Source organism: Bufo gargarizans, chromosome 8, assembly GCF_014858855.1.
Source record: "Bufo gargarizans isolate SCDJY-AF-19 chromosome 8, ASM1485885v1, whole genome shotgun sequence".
Lineage (NCBI taxonomy): Eukaryota > Metazoa > Chordata > Amphibia > Anura > Bufonidae > Bufo > Bufo gargarizans.
The window spans coordinates 11,341,323-11,358,751 of NC_058087.1; the positions used below are offsets into that span (position 1 = coordinate 11,341,323).

The 17,429-nt window shown below is 43.9% G+C and overlaps 1 protein-coding gene across 1 annotated transcript in view; it reads right to left on the bottom strand.

The window, feature by feature from the left end:
* Positions 1-17,429, bottom strand: part of NOSTRIN (nitric oxide synthase trafficking) — a 68,652-nt gene that overhangs the window by 17,824 nt on the left and 33,399 nt on the right. The window contains exons 10-13 of the mRNA XM_044304276.1: positions 3,236-3,361; positions 3,051-3,159; positions 460-548; positions 22-147 (exon numbers count right to left, since the gene is read on the bottom strand). Of these exons, the coding sequence (XP_044160211.1) occupies positions 22-147; positions 460-548; positions 3,051-3,159; positions 3,236-3,361 (450 nt within the window). The remainder of the gene's footprint in view (positions 1-21; positions 148-459; positions 549-3,050; positions 3,160-3,235; positions 3,362-17,429) is intronic.

The window sequence follows — 17,429 nt, forward strand, 5'->3', positions numbered from 1 at the left end:
AAAGAAACAACCATACCATACCTTCTCTCTCCACTTTGTCATCCTCTCACTGCATGGATGAGTTGGAAGAGTTTTCTGCTCAAGTTGTGCCAAGGCCGAGGAGAGTTTGAAGTGATTTGCTTCAAGCAAGTTAACTCTCAAGTTTGTCTATAAAATTGAAAAATATTTATTTGTATATAAGCACAATGGGGGAAATTCTACTTTCCAAGACCATGACTTTTTGAAAACTTTATTAAAAGTTATATTTTTTTTAAGAAACATAAAAAAGTAAAGCAAAAAAAAAATATGGAAATCTCTGAAGAAGAAACATTGATAGTTTACAGGTCAAACATACCAGAGAAGCATGAGGTGCCCATGGGAAGAAGTATAAAAATAGCAAAGGCAAGAGAAAGCTGTAATGCATGCTATATAAACTGATATCATTTTTTAAACTTTGCATATAGTTGGAACAATATCTACCTCTTCCAGAAGAGCAGCTGTTTCCTCCTCATTTTTCATATCAGAAAATGCTGGATTTTCTCTATAGGCTCTCATCATTTTTTCCAACCCTATAACCATAAAAGTATTGTTAGGTTATTATGATACAGAATATTATGACTTCAGCATTATTATTATTTACAATTAAGTGTATTTTGTGAAGTTAAAGGGAACCTGTCACCTGGATTTTGTGTATAGAGCTGAGGACATGGGTTGCTATATGGCTGCTAGCACATCCGCAATACCCAGTCCCCATAGCTCTGTGTGCTTTTATTGTGTCCAAAAACTGATTTGATAGATATGCAAATGAACCTGAGATGAGTCCTGTCCCTGACTCATCTCACATACAGGACTCATCTCAGGTTAATTTGCATATGTATAAAATCGTTTTTTTCTTACACAATAAAAGCACACAGAGCTATGGGGACTGGGTATTGCAGATGTTCTAGCGGCCATCTAGCAACCCATGTCCTCAGCTCTATACACAAAATCCCAGTGACAGGTTCCCTTTAACTGATTCCTTCTGCAGCCATTTTCCTTTTTTTTTTTCTCGTTTTTTTTACTCCCTGCTTTCCTGGAGTCATAACTTTTTTTTATTTTTCCATTCAAATAGCCTCATGAGGGCTTTTTTCTGGAGGGACAATTTCTACTTTCTAATGGCACAATTTTGTATTGTACATAATGTAGTGGGAAGCTGGAAAAAAATTCCAATAGGGCTGGAATTAGAGAAAAATCTCAATTCCTGAATAGTTTTATGGGTTTAATTTTTATGGCATTTCATATGTGGTGAAACTGAGCTGTTACGTCATTCTCCAGGTCAGTACGATTACAACGCTACCATATGTATATACTGAAAAATAAATAAAATAAAGTCTCTGTTAGATATACTTGTCTTCTCTAGCGCTGCAAATCCGGAGACAATGTGGGAAAAGTCAAATAAGTAAAGTTATAAAGAAGGATTGCGCTTGGGCATTTCAGAGACTTTAGTCTTGTGGTTTTAGCTGTAATTTTATTTCTTATTAAATAATTTCTATCCGACCCTTTGGTGCGCATCCATTCCACTTGCTAGTCCTTCTGAGAAGCTGAGGTCTACTACCATCTAGGTGCAGAAGTATTTCATCCGTCGGATCGATATTTGGGATTTTCCTTCGAGTGTCTTGATCCTTGCCTGCTCCACCCGCCCAGCTGCCTGTGAAGATTGCACAGATCCCTTCCATGCATCTCATAAGGGACATCCTAGTTCTACCGAAGATACCATCTATTTCTATACGCATTTACTCGCAAGAAATCCTGTGAGTATAATCTATTCGCAGGTGTGCTAAGTTTTTGGAATTTGCTACACCATAGTGCGCTTTTTCATTTCAGAACAGATTTCCATACCAGTGTTATTTTGTGAGGTTGGCTTGTGACCACGTTGATTGAAGATCTACTAAAGGAACTTTTTATTTTATTTTCATTTTTATACATATGTATATACTGTAGTTTTTCTTGTGTTTTAATAATATAATATAAAAATATTTTTTTCCTTTGCATCGCCATACTCTGGAACCCATAACTATTTTATAACTACGTCTACGGATCTGTGTTAGGGATTATTTTTTGTGGGGCGATCTGTACTCTTTTTTTAAGCCATATTTTTATGAGTGTTTATGAGGTCAGGAGGTCGGAAATAAGAACTACACATGAGCCGTCAGATAATGGGGGGGAAAAACTGAAACTGACGGCCTGCAAACAGACCGATTGAAAAAATTATTTTTTTAGCCCAAAATGAGTAAAATGCAATTATTAAATAATGCCCCTAATGGTCTTTAAACCCAACCATATGGGATGTAAAAAGATGATGCTGATAGAGGTTTTGGTTCTCAGCGGAGTTCTGTGACCCCATCATTTTGCGAATCGTATAAGGATAAAAAATGCGTTTTTAATTTTAATTGTCAATATATCTATAGTAAAAAAATACATAATAGCTTGCATTTTTCACACTGTCCACTAAGCCTAAATAATAGACACCACTTCTTGGTCTGTGCAAATCACTTTACTGCAGTTAACTCCTCATCGGTACAGACAGGATCATAATGACAGCACCTGTACAGACAGCACAGAATGCATCATTCACAACTGGTGATACCACAGCTTATCTACTCACTGCTGACCTCTTTACAGGTCATAGAGCCGAGAAAACTCTCCCATAGAAGTCAATGGGGTCCCCTCCTGTCCATTTGGTCTGCTGTAAAACATATCTCTAAATGCTATTAACAGCTCAGGCAAGATGGCCGCTCCCATAATCATGTTCAAGAAATAGAATTTAAAATTCGTCAATCAGAAAATAAAAACAGATAAAAAAAAAGAGGATATGTGTTACGGTACTATCTGGTTTAAATTGGCAGAAAAATAAATTATAGGTGAAATATTCTCTTTAAATCCATAGTCCAGAGCTTGGAACTTAAGTCCATCTTGGATTATGGGCGACTCTTTGATGAATAACTACAATTGGAAACTCAGTGTTTTTTGCCAAGATTTCCCTTTAAATGATATTCCCATCGCATTCGTTCCCGTGATCAGGCCCATCTTACCTTCTCTATCTTTTATCGCTTTCTCCATGTCACTCTGGAGTCTTGCAAGCTTCTCATTAATAGAATTGATTTTTCTGTTTTGATCCATAATAGCTGAGCCGTCTTCTTCCTAATGAACAAAGAGAAAGTGCTAAAATCTATCACAGACGATGGTATGACACTTTATGGGTTCTCTCTTCTCTTACGTAATAATCCAGTAGTAGAAACTCTGACTTGTTTTCTTGAGTATAGATAGTTGTTTCCGCCATAAAAGTTTCCGTATCCTTCTCAACATCAATGCTTATAATTGCTTGATCAATTTGGCTCTTACACTAAAAAATCAAAAGCATACAATGAGTTATTCTGTGTTATCTATATACTCTGTAGTACAAGCAACATGAAAACTAATACATGTCAAACTTTACCCTGCCACCTGGAAACCGCAAGCAAGCTCCTGTTGACAGATATGTACCTATTGGTTATTTGTATGCTCTCATACGAATTAAGGGGCACATTAATTAAGGAGTCGGGTGTTCAACCCTTAGGATACCGGAGGTTTTTTCATTTTATGCTTTTTCATTTTTCTTTCCTATTTTCCTTGAGCCATAACTTTTTTATATTTCCGGTCATATAGCTATATGAGGGCTTCTTTTTTGCAGAACAAGTTGTACTTTCTAATGCCAGCATTAATTATGTAGTGGGAAACGGTAAAAAGATTCCAAATGGGGTGGAATTGTGAAAAAAAACATGCCCTTCATTCTCTGGGTCAGTACGATTACAATGATACCCCATATGTACAGTACAGACCAAAAGTTTGGACACACCTTCTCATGAAGGCATCAAAACAAGTGTGAAACAACTGAAAATATGTCATATTCTAGGTTCTTCAAAGTAGCCACCTTTTGCTTTGATTACTGCTTTGCACACTCTTGGCATTCTCTTGATGAGCTGAGGTAGTCACCTGAAATGGTCTTCCAACAGTCTTGAAGGAGTTCCCAGAGATGCTTAGCACTTGTTGGCCCTTTTGCCTTCACTCTGCGGTCCAGCTCACCCCAAACCATCTCAATTGGGTACAGGTCCGGTGACTGTGGAGGCCAGGTCATCTGGCGCAGCACCCCATCACTCTCCTTCATTGTCAAATAGCCCTTACACAGCCTGGAGGTGTGTTTGGGGTCATTGTCCTGTTGAAAAATAAATAATGGTCCAACTAAACGCAAACCGGATGGAATAGCATGCCGCTGCAAGATGCTGTGGTAGGCATGCTGGTTCAGTATGCCTTCAATTTTGAATAAATCCCCAACAGTGTCACTAGCAAAGCACCCCCACACCATCACACCTCCTCCTCCATGCTTCTCGGTGGAAACCAGGCATGTAGAGTCCATTAGTTCACCTTTTCTGCGTCGCACAAAGACACGGTGGTTGGAACCAAAGATCTCAAATTTGGACTCATCAGACCAAAGCACAGATTTCCACTGGTCTAATGTCCATTCCTTGTGTTCTTTAGCCCAAACAAGTCTCTTCTGCTTGTTGCCTGTCCTTAGCAGTGGTTTCCTAGCAGATATTCTACCATGAAGGCCTGATTCACACAGTCTCCTCTTAACAGTTGTTCTAGAGATGTGTCTGCTGCTAGAACTCTGTGTGGAATTGACCTGGTCTCTAATCTGAGCTGCTGTTAACCTGCGATTTCTGAGGCTGGTGACTCAGATGAACTTATCCCCTGCAGCAGAGGTGACTCTTGGTCTTCCTTTCCTGGGGCGGTCTGCATGTGAGCCAGTTTCTTTGTAGCGCTTGATGGTTTTTGTGACTGAAAGTTTTCCCAATTTTTCGGACTGACTGACCTTCATTTCTTAAAGTAATGATGGCCACTAATTTATCTTTACTTAGATGCTTTTTTCTTGCCATAATACAAATTCTAACAGTCTATTCAGTAGCACTATCAGCTGTGTATCCACCTGACTTCTCCACAACGCAACTGATGGTCCCAACCCCATTTATAAGGCAAGAAATCCCACTTATTAAACCTGACAGGGCACACCTGTGAAGTGAAAACCATTTCAGGTGACTACCTCTTGAAGCTCATCAAGAGAATGCCAAGAGTGTGCAAAGCAGTAATCAAAGCAAAAGGTGGCTACTTTGAAGAACCTAGAATATGACATATTTTCAGTTGTTTCACACTTTTTTGTTATTTATATAATTCCACATGTGTTAATTCATAGTTTTGATGCCTTCAGTGTGAATCTACAATTTTCATAGTCATGAAAAGAAAGAAAACTCTTTGAATAAGAAGGTGTGTTCAAACTTTTCGTCTGTACTGTATATGTTTTTTATGTCTAAATAGTGTAAAAATAAATTGAAATTTTGATACAATTTTCTTTTTTTTTACCACCATATTCTGACATAGAAACATAGAAACATAGAATGTGTCGGCAGATAAGAACCATTTGGCCCATCTAGTCTGCCCAATATATCTGAATCCTATGAATAGTCCCTGGCCCTATCTTATATGAAGGATAGCCTTATGCCTATCCCATGCATGCTTAAACTCCTTCACTGTATTTGCCGCTACCACTTCTGCAGGAAGGCTATTCCATGCATCCACTACTCTCTCAGTAACGTAATACTTCCTGATATTACTTTTAAACCTTTGCCCCTCTAATTTAAAACTGTGTCCTCTTGTGGTAGTTTTTCTTCTTTTAAATATGCTCTCCTCCTTTACCGAGTTGATTCCCTTTATGTATTTAAAAGTTTCTATCATATCCCCTCGGTCTCTTCTTTCTTCCAAGCTATACATATTAAGGTCTTTTAACTAGGGATGAGCGAACTCGAACTGTATAGTTCGGGTTCGTACCGAATTTTGGGGTGTCCGTGACACGGACCCGAACCCGGACATTTTCGTAAAAGTCCGGGTTCGGGTTCGGTGTTCGTCGCTTTCTTCGCGCTTTTGTGACGCTTTCTTGGCGCTTTTTGAAAGGCTGCAAAGCAGCCAATCAACAAGCGTCATACTACTTGCCCCAAGAGGCCATCACAGCCATGCCTACTATTGGCATGGCTGTGATTGGCCAGAGCACCATGTGACCCAGCCTCTATTTAAGCTGGAGTCACATAGCGCCGCCCGTCACTCTGCTCTGATTAGCGTAGGGAGAGGTTGCGGCTGCGACAGTAGGGCGAGATTAGGCAGATTAACTCCTCCAAAGGACTTGATTAACTGATCGATCTGCAGCTGTGGATCATTGAGCTGCTGATCCTCAATTGCTCACTGTTTTTAGGCTGCCCAGACCGTTTGTCAGTCACATTTTTCTGGGGTGATCGGCGGCCATTTTGTGTCTTGTGGTGCGCCAGCACAAGCTGCGACCAAGTGCATTTAACCCTCAATGGTGTGGTTGTTTTTTGGCTAAAGCCTACATCAGGGTGAAGCTGTCACACCAAGTGCATTTAACCAGCAATAGTCTGTTTATTTTTTGGCCATATACTACATCAGGGGCAAGCTGCGCCTGTCACCAAGTGCATTTAACCCTCAATGGTGCGTTTGTTTTTTGGCTAAAGCCTACATCAGGGTGAAGCTGTCACACCAAGTGCATTTAACCAGCAATAGTCTGTTTATTTTTTGGCCATATACTACATCAGGGGCAAGCTGCGCCCGTCACCAAGTGCATTTAACCCTCAGTAGTGTGGTTGGTCAAGCTATCACACCAAGTGCATTTAACCAGCAATAGTCTGTTCATTTTTTGGCCATATACTAAATCAGGGGCAAGCTGCGCCCGTCACCAAGTGCATTTAACCAGCAATAGTCTGTTCATTTTTTGGCCATATACTACATCAGGGGCAAGCTGCGCCCGTCACCAAGTGCATTTAACCCTCAGTAGTGTGGTTGGTCAAGCTGTGACACCAAGTGCATTTAACCAGCAATAGTCTGTTCATTTTTTGGCCATATACTACATCAGGGGCAAGCTGCGCCCATCACCAAGTGCATTTAACCAGCAATAGTGTGGTTATTTTTTGGCCATATCCCAGTCTAATTCTGTCACTAAATCCATACCGGTCACCCAGCGCCTAAATACTAGGCCTCAAATTTATATCCCGCTAAATCTCTCGTTACCGCTGTCCTGTTGTGGCTGGGAAAGTTATTTAGTGTCCGTCAAAGCACATTTTTTGTTCTGGGTTGAAATACAATTCCCAATTTAGCAATTTAAAAATTTAGTGGTTTCTGCTGTATCAGAGCTATTTGAAATCTATCCCTAAAAGGGTATATAATATTCAAGGTGCACATAGGGTCATTCAGAATAACTTCACACACCCGCTACTGTGCATTTCCAAGTCTAATTCTGTCACTAAACCCATACCTGTCACCCAGCGCCTAAATACTAGGCCTCAAATTCATATCCAGCTAAATCTGTCGTTAGTGCTGTAGCTGGGCGAGTTATTTAGTGTCCGTTCAAGCACATTTCTTGTTCTGGGTTGAAATACAATTCCCAATTTAGCAATTTCATAATTTAGTGGTTTCTGCTATATCAGAGCTATTTGAAATCTATCCCTAAAAGGGTAGATCATATTGAAGGTGCACATAGGGACATTCAGAATAACTTCACACACCCGCTACTGTGCATTTCCAAGTCTAATTCTGTCACTAAACCCATACCTGTCACCCAGCGCCTAAATACTAGGCCTCAAATTTATATCCAGCTAAATCTGTCCTTAGTGCTGTAGCTGGGCGAGTTATTTAGTGTCCGTTCAAGCACATTTCTTGTTCTGGGTTGAAATACAATTCCCAATTTAGCAATTTCATAATTTAGTGGTTTCTGCTATATCAGAGCTATTTGAAATCTATCCCTAAAAGGGTATATAATATTCAAGGTGCACATTGGGTCATTCAGAATAACTTCACACACACCCGCTACTGTGTATTTCTAAGTCTAATTCTGTCACTAAACCCATACCTGTCACCCAGCGCCTAAATACTAGGCCTCAAATTTATATCCTGCTAAATCTCTCGTTAACGCTGTCCTGTTGTGGCTGGGAAAGTTATTTAGTGTCCGTCAAAGCACATTTTTTGTTCTGGGTTGAAATACAATTCCCAATTTAGCAATTTCATAATTTAGTGGTTTCTGCTATATCAGAGCTATTTGAAATCTATCCCTAAAAGGGTATATAATATTCAAGGTGCACATTGGGTCATTCAGAATAACTTCACACACACCCGCTACTGTGTATTTCTAAGTCTAATTCTGTCACTAAACCCATACCTGTCACCCAGCGCCTAAATACTAGGCCTCAAATTTATATCCTGCTAAATCTCTCGTTAACGCTGTCCTGTTGTGGCTGGGAAAGTTATTTAGTGTCCGTCAAAGCACATTTTTTGTTCTGGGTTGAAATACAATTCCCAATTTAGCAATTTCATAATTTAGTGGTTTCTGCTATATCAGAGCTATTTGAAATCTATCCCTAAAAGGGTATATAATATTCAAGGTGCACATTGGGTCATTCAGAATAACTTCACACACACCCGCTACTGTGTATTTCTAAGTCTAATTCTGTCACTAAACCCATACCTGTCACCCAGCGCCTAAATAATAGGCCTCAAATTTATATCCTGCTAAATCTCTCGTTAACGCTGTCCTGTTGTGGCTGGGAAAGTTATTTAGTGTCCGTCAAAGCACATTTTTTGTTCTGGGTTGAAATACAATTCCCAATTTAGCAATTTCATAATTTAGTGGTTTCTGCTATATCAGAGCTATTTGAAATCTATCCCTAAAAGGGTATATAATATTCAAGGTGCACATTGGGTCATTCAGAATAACTTCACACACACCCGCTACTGTGTATTTCTAAGTCTAATTCTGTCACTAAACCCATACCTGTCACCCAGCGCCTAAATACTAGGCCTCAAATTTATATCCTGCTAAATCTCTCGTTAACGCTGTCCTGTTGTGGCTGGGAAAGTTATTTAGTGTCCGTCAAAGCACATTTTTTGTTCTGGGTTGAAATACAATTCCCAATTTAGCAATTTCATAATTTAGTGGTTTCTGCTATATCAGAGCTATTTGAAATCTATCCCTAAAAGGGTAGATCATATTGAAGGTGCACATAGGGACATTCAGAATAACTTCACACACCCGCTACTGTGCATTTCCAAGTCTAATTCTGTCACTAAACCCATACCTGTCACCCAGCGCCTAAATACTAGGCCTCAAATTTATATCCAGCTAAATCTGTCCTTAGTGCTGTAGCTGGGCGAGTTATTTAGTGTCCGTTCAAGCACATTTCTTGTTCTGGGTTGAAATACAATTCCCAATTTAGCAATTTCATAATTTAGTGGTTTCTGCTATATCAGAGCTATTTGAAATCTATCCCTAAAAGGGTATATAATATTCAAGGTGCACATTGGGTCATTCAGAATAACTTCACACACACCCGCTACTGTGTATTTCCAAGTCTAATTCTGTCACTAAACCAATACCTGTCACCCAGCGCCTAAATACTAGGCCTCAAATTCATATCCAGCTAAATCTGTCGTTAGTGCTGTAGCTGGGCGAGTTATTTAGTGTCCGTTCAAGCACATTTCTTGTTCTGGGTTGAAATACAATTCCCAATTTAGCAATTTCATAATTTAGTGGTTTCTGCTATATCAGAGCTATTTGAAATCTATCCCTAAAAGGGTAGATCATATTGAAGGTGCACATAGGGACATTCAGAATAACTTCACACACCCGCTACTGTGCATTTCCAAGTCTAATTCTGTCACTAAACCCATACCTGTCACCCAGCGCCTAAATACTAGGCCTCAAATTTATATCCAGCTAAATCTGTCCTTAGTGCTGTAGCTGGGCGAGTTATTTAGTGTCCGTTCAAGCACATTTCTTGTTCTGGGTTGAAATACAATTCCCAATTTAGCAATTTCATAATTTAGTGGTTTCTGCTATATCAGAGCTATTTGAAATCTATCCCTAAAAGGGTATATAATATTCAAGGTGCACATTGGGTCATTCAGAATAACTTCACACACACCCGCTACTGTGTATTTCTAAGTCTAATTCTGTCACTAAACCCATACCTGTCACCCAGCGCCTAAATACTAGGCCTCAAATTTATATCCTGCTAAATCTCTCGTTAACGCTGTCCTGTTGTGGCTGGGAAAGTTATTTAGTGTCCGTCAAAGCACATTTTTTGTTCTGGGTTGAAATACAATTCCCAATTTAGCAATTTCATAATTTAGTGGTTTCTGCTATATCAGAGCTATTTGAAATCTATCCCTAAAAGGGTATATAATATTCAAGGTGCACATTGGGTCATTCAGAATAACTTCACACACACCCGCTACTGTGTATTTCTAAGTCTAATTCTGTCACTAAACCCATACCTGTCACCCAGCGCCTAAATACTAGGCCTCAAATTTATATCCTGCTAAATCTCTCGTTAACGCTGTCCTGTTGTGGCTGGGAAAGTTATTTAGTGTCCGTCAAAGCACATTTTTTGTTCTGGATTGAAATACAATTCCCAATTTAGCAATTTCATAATTTAGTGGTTTCTGCTATATCAGAGCTATTTGAAATCTATCCCTAAAAGGGTATATAATATTCAAGGTGCACATTGGGTCATTCAGAATAACTTCACACACACCCGCTACTGTGTATTTCTAAGTCTAATTCTGTCACTAAACCCATACCTGTCACCCAGCGCCTAAATACTAGGCCTCAAATTTATATGCTGCTAAATCTCTCGTTAACGCTGTCCTGTTGTGGCTGGGAAAGTTATTTCGTGTCCGTCAAAGCACATTTTTTGTTCTGGGTTGAAATACAATTCCCAATTTAGCAATTTCATAATTTAGTGGTTTCTGCTATATCAGAGCTATTTGAAATCTATCCCTAAAAGGGTATATAATATTCAAGGTGCACATTGGGTCATTCAGAATAACTTCACACACACCCGCTACTGTGTATTTCTAATTCTAATTCTGTCACTAAACCCATACCTGTCACCCAGCGCCTAAATACTAGGCCTCAAATTTATATCCTGCTAAATCTCTCGTTAACGCTGTCCTGTTGTGGCTGGGAAAGTTATTTAGTGTCCGTCAAAGCACATTTTTTGTTCTGGGTTGAAATACAATTCCCAATTTAGCAATTTCATAATTTAGTGGTTTCTGCTATATCAGAGCTATTTGAAATCTATCCCTAAAAGGGTATATAATATTCAAGGTGCACATTGGGTCATTCAGAATAACTTCACACACACACGCTTCTGTGCATTTCCAAGTCTAATTCTGTCACTAAATCCATACCGGTCACCCAGCGCCTAAATACTAGGCCTCAAATTTATATCCTGCTAAATCTCTCGTTAACGCTGTCCTGTTGTGGCTGGGAAAGTTATTTAGTGTCCGTCAAAGCTCATTTTTTGTTCTGGGTTGAAATACAATTCCCAATTTAGCAATTTCATAATTTAGTGGTTTCTGCTATCTCAGAGCTATTTGAAATCTATCCCTAAAAGGGTATATAATATTCAAGGTGCACATTGGGTCATTCAGAATAACTTCACACACACACGCTTCTGTGCATTTCCAAGTCTAATTCTGTCACTAAATCCATACCGGTCACCCAGCGCCTAAATACTAGGCCTCAAATTTATATCCCGCTGAATTTGAATACAATACATTGGGCCAAATAATATATTTGTTGTTGTGGTGAACCATAACAATGAGAAAAACATCTAGTAAGGGACGCGGACGTGGACATGGTCGTGGTGGTGTTAGTGGACCCTCTGGTGCTGGGAGAGGACGTGGCCATTCTGCCACATCCACACGTCCTAGTGTACCAACTACCTCAGGTCCCAGTAGCCGCCAGAATTTACAGCGATATATGGTGGGGCCCAATGCCGTTCTAAGGATGGTAAGGCCTGAGCAGGTACAGGCATTAGTCAATTGGGTGGCCGACAGTGGATCCAGCACGTTCACATTATCTCCCACCCAGTCTTCTGCAGAAAGCGCACAGATGGCGCCTGAAAACCAACCCCATCAGTCTGTCACATCACCCCCATGCATACCAGGGAAACTGTCTCAGCCTCAAGTTATGCAGCAGTCTCTTATGCTGTTTGAAGACTCCGCTGGCAGGGTTTCCCAAGGGCATCCACCTAGCCCTTCCCCAGCGGTGAAAGACATAGAATGCACTGACGCACAACCACTTATGTTTCCTGATGATGAGGACATGGGAATACCACCTCAGCATGTCTCTGATGATGATGAAACACAGGTGCCAACTGCTGCGTCTTTCTGCAGTGTGCAGACTGAACAGGAGGTCAGGGATCAAGACTGGGTGGAAGACGATGCAGGGGACGATGAGGTCCTAGACCCCACATGGAATGAAGGTCGTGCCACTGACTTTCACAGTTCGGAGGAAGAGGCAGTGGTGAGACCGAGCCAACAGCGTAGCAAAAGAGGGAGCAGTGGGCAAAAGCAGAACACCCGCCGCCAAGAGACTCCGCCTGCTACTGACCGCCGCCATCTGGGACCGAGCACCCCAAAGGCAGCTTCAAGGAGTTCCCTGGCATGGCACTTCTTCAAACAATGTGCTGACGACAAGACCCGAGTGGTTTGCACGCTGTGCCATCAGAGCCTGAAGCGAGGCATTAACGTTCTGAACCTGAGCACAACCTGCATGACCAGGCACCTGCATGCAAAGCATGAACTGCAGTGGAGTAAACACCTTAAAACCAAGGAAGTCACTCAGGCTCCCCCTGCTACCTCTTCTGCTGCTGCCGCCTCGGCCTATTCTGCTGCTGCCGCCTCGGCCTCTTCCTCCGCCTCTGGAGGAACGTTGGCACCTGCCGCCCAGCAAACAGGGGATGTACCACCAACACCACCACCACCACCTCCGTCACCAAGCGTCTCAACCATGTCACACGCCAGCGTTCAGCTCTCCATCTCACAAACATTTGATAGAAAGCGTAAATTCCCACCTAGCCACCCTCGATCCCTGGCCCTGAATGCCAGCATTTCTAAACTACTGGCCTATGAAATGCTGTCATTTAGGCTGGTGGACACAGACAGCTTCAAACAGCTCATGTCGCTTGCTGTCCCACAGTATGTTGTTCCCAGCTGGCACTACTTCTCCAAGAGAGCCGTGCCTTCCCTGCACAACCAAGTATCCGATAAAATCAAGTGTGCACTGCGCAACGCCATCTGTAGCAAGGTCCACCTAACCACAGATACGTGGACCAGTAAGCACGGCCAGGGACGCTATATCTCCCTAACTGCACACTGGGTAAATGTAGTGGCAGCTGGGCCCCAGGCGGAGAGCTGTTTGGCGCACGTCCTTCCGCCGCCAAGGATCGCAGGGCAACATTCTTTGCCTCCTGTTGCCAACTCCTCCTTCTCGGCTTCCTCCTCCTCTTCTTCCACCTGCTCATCCAGTCAGCCACACACCTTCACCACCAACTTCAGCACAGCCCGGGGTAAACGTCAGCAGGCCATTCTGAAACTCATATGTTTGGGGGACAGGCCCCACACCGCACAGGAGTTGTGGCGGGGTATTGAACAACAGACCGACGAGTGGTTGCTGCCGGTGAGCCTCAAGCCCGGCCTGGTGGTGTGTGATAATGGGCGAAATCTCGTTGCAGCTCTGGGACTAGCCAATTTGACGCACATCCCTTGCTTGGCGCATGTGCTGAATTTGGTGGTGCAGAAGTTCATTCACAACTACCCCGACATGTCAGAGCTGCTGCATAAAGTGCGGGCCGTCTGTTCGCGCTTCCGGCGTTCACATCCTGCTGCTGCTCGCCTGTCTGCGCTACAGCGTAACTTCGGCCTTCCCGCTCACCGCCTCATATGCGACGTGCCCACCAGGTGGAACTCCACCTTGCACATGCTGGACAGACTGTGCGAGCAGCAGCAGGCCATAGTGGAGTTTCAGCTGCAGCACGCACGGGTCAGTCGCACTACAGAACAGCACCACTTCACCACCAATGACTGGGCCTCCATGCGAGACCTGTGTGCCCTGTTGCGCTGTTTCGAGTACTCCACCAACATGGCCAGTGGCGATGACACCGTTATCAGCGTTACAATACCACTTCTATGTCTCCTTGAGAAAACACTTAGGGCGATGATGGAAGAGGAGGTGGCCCAGGAGGAGGAGGAGGAGGAGGAGGAAGAGGGGTCATTTTTAGCACTTTCAGGCCAGTCTCTTCGAAGTGACTCAGAGGGAGGTTTTTGGCAACAGCAGAGGCCAGGTACAAATGTGGCCAGCCAGGGCCCACTACTGGAGGACGAGGAGGACGAGGATGAGGAGGAGGTGGAGGAGGATGAGGATGAAGCATGGTCACAGCGGGGTGGCACCCAACGCAGCTCGGGTCCATCACTGGTGCGTGGCTGGGGGGAAAGGCAGGACGATGACGATACGCCTCCCACAGAGGACAGCTTGTCCTTACCCCTGGGCAGCCTGGCACACATGAGCGACTACATGCTGCAGTGCCTGCGCAACGACAGCAGAGTTGCCCACATTTTAACCTGTGCGGACTACTGGGTTGCCACCCTGCTGGATCCACGCTACAAAGACAATGTGCCCACCTTACTTCCTGCACTGGAGCGTGATAGGAAGATGCGCGAGTACAAGCGCACGTTGGTAGACGCGCTACTGAGAGCATTCCCAAATGTCACAGGGGAACAAGTGGAAGCCCAAGGCCAAGGCAGAGGAGGAGCAAGAGGTCGCCAAGGCAGCTGTGTCACGGCCAGCTCCTCTGAGGGCAGGGTTAGCATGGCAGAGATGTGGAAAACTTTTGTCAACACGCCACAGCTAACTGCACCACCACCTGATACGCAACGTGTTAGCAGGAGGCAACATTTCACTAACATGGTGGAACAGTACGTGTGCACACCCCTCCACGTACTGACTGATGGTTCGGCCCCATTCAACTTCTGGGTCTCTAAATTGTCCACGTGGCCAGAGCTAGCCTTTTATGCCTTGGAGGTGCTGGCCTGCCCGGCAGCCAGCGTTTTGTCTGAACGTGTATTCAGCACGGCAGGGGGCGTCATTACAGACAAACGCAGCCGCCTGTCTACAGCCAATGTGGACAAGCTGACGTTCATAAAAATGAACCAGGCATGGATCCCACAGGACCTGTCCGTCCCTTGTCCAGATTAGACATTAACTACCTCCCCATAACCATATATTATTGGACTCCAGGGCACTTCCTCATTCAATCCTATTTTTATTTTCATTTTACCATTATATTGCGAGGCTACCCAAAGTTGAATGAACCTCTCCTCTGCCTGTGTGCTAGGCCTAAATATATGCCAATGGACTGTTGCAGTGGTGGCTGACATGAAGCCTGATTCTCTGCTATGACATGCAGACTAATTCTCTGCTGACATGAAGCCAGATTGTCTGTTACGGGACCTCTCTCCTCTGCCTGGGTGCTGGGCCTAAATTTATGACAATGGACTGTTGCAGTGGTGGGTGACGTGAAGCCTCATTCTCTGCTATGACATGCAGACTGATTCTCTGCTGACATGAAGCCAGATTGTCTGTTACGGGACCTCTCTCCTCTGCCTGTGTGCTAGGCCTAAATATATGCCAATGGACTGTTGCAGTGGTGGCTGACGTGAAGCCTCATTCTCTGCTATGACATGCAGACTGATTCTCTGCTGACATGAAGCCAGATCGTCTGTTACGGGACCTCTCTGCTCTGCCTGTGTGCTAGGCCTAAATATATGCCAATGGACTGTTGCAGTGGTGGGTGACGTGAAGCCTCATTCTCTGCTATGACATGCAGACTGATTCTCTGCTGTCATGAAGCCAGATTGTCTGTTACGGGACCTCTCTGCTCTGCCTGTGTGCTAGGCCTAAATATATGCCAATGGACTGTTGCAGTGGTGGGTGACGTGAAGCCTCATTCTCTGCTATGACATGCAGACTGATTCTCTGCTGACATGAAGCCAGATTGTCTGTTACGGGACCTCTCTCCTCTGCCTGTGTGCTAGGCCTAAATATATGCCAATGGACTGTTGCAGTGGTGGCTGACGTGAAGCCTCATTCTCTGCTATGACATGCAGACTAATTCTCTGCTGACATGAAGCCAGATTGTCTGTTACGGGACCTCTCTCCTCTGCCTGGGTGCTGGGCCTAAATTTATGACAATGGACTGTTGCAGTGGTGGCTGACGTGAAGCCTGATTCTCTGCTATGACATGCAGACTGATTCTCTGCTGACATGAAGCCAGATCCTCTGTTACGGGACCTCTCTCCTCTGCCTGTGTGTGTGCTGGGCCTAAATATATGCCAATGGACTGTTGCAGTGGTGGCTGACGTGAAGCCTCATTCTCTGCTATGACATGCAGACTGATTCTCTGCTGACATGAAGCCAGATTCTCTGTTACGGGACCTCTCTCCTCTGCCTGTGTGTGTGCTGGGCCTAAATATATGCCAATGGACTGTTGCAGTGGTGGCTGACGTGAAGCCTCATTCTCTGCTATGACATGCAGACTAATTCTCTGCTGACATGAAGACAGATTCTCTGTTACGGGACCTCCCTCCTCTGCCTGGGTGCTGGGCCTAAATATATGCCAATGGACTGTTGCAGTGGTGGCTGACGTGAAGCCTCATTCTCTGCTATGACATGCAGACTAATTCTCTGCTGACATGAAGACAGATTCTCTGTTACGGGACCTCCCTCCTCTGCCTGGGTGCTGGGCCTAAATATATGCCAATGGACTGTTGCAGTGGTGGCTGACGTGAAGCCTCATTCTCTGCTATGACATGCAGACTGATTCTCTGCTGACATGAAGACAGATTCTCTGTTACGGGACCTCTCTCCTCTGCCTGTGTGTGTGCTGGGCCTAAATATATGCCAATGGACTGTTGCAGTGGTGGCTGACGTGAAGCCTCATTCTCTGCTATGACATGCAGACTGATTCTCTGCTGACATGAAGCCAGATTCTCTGTTACGGGACCTCTCTCCTCTGCCTGTGTGTGTGCTGGGCCTAAATATATGCCAATGGACTGTTGCAGTGGTGGCTGACGTGAAGCCTCATTCTCTGCTATGACATGCAGACTGATTCTCTGCTGACATGAAGCCAGATTCTCTGTTACGGGACCTCTCTCCTCTGCCTGTGTGTGTGCTGGGCCTAAATATATGCCAATGGACTGTTGCAGTGGTGGCTGACGTGAAGCCTCATTCTCTGCTATGACATGCAGACTAATTCTCTGCTGACATGAAGACAGATTCTCTGTTACGGGACCTCTCTCCTCTGCCTGTGTGTGTGCTGGGCCTAAATATATGCCAATGGACTGTTGCAGTGGTGGCTGACGTGAAGCCTCATTCTCTGCTATGACATGCAGACTGATTCTCTGCTGACATGAAGCCAGATTCTCTGTTACGGGACCTCTCTCCTCTGCCTGTGTGTGTGCTGGGCCTAAATATA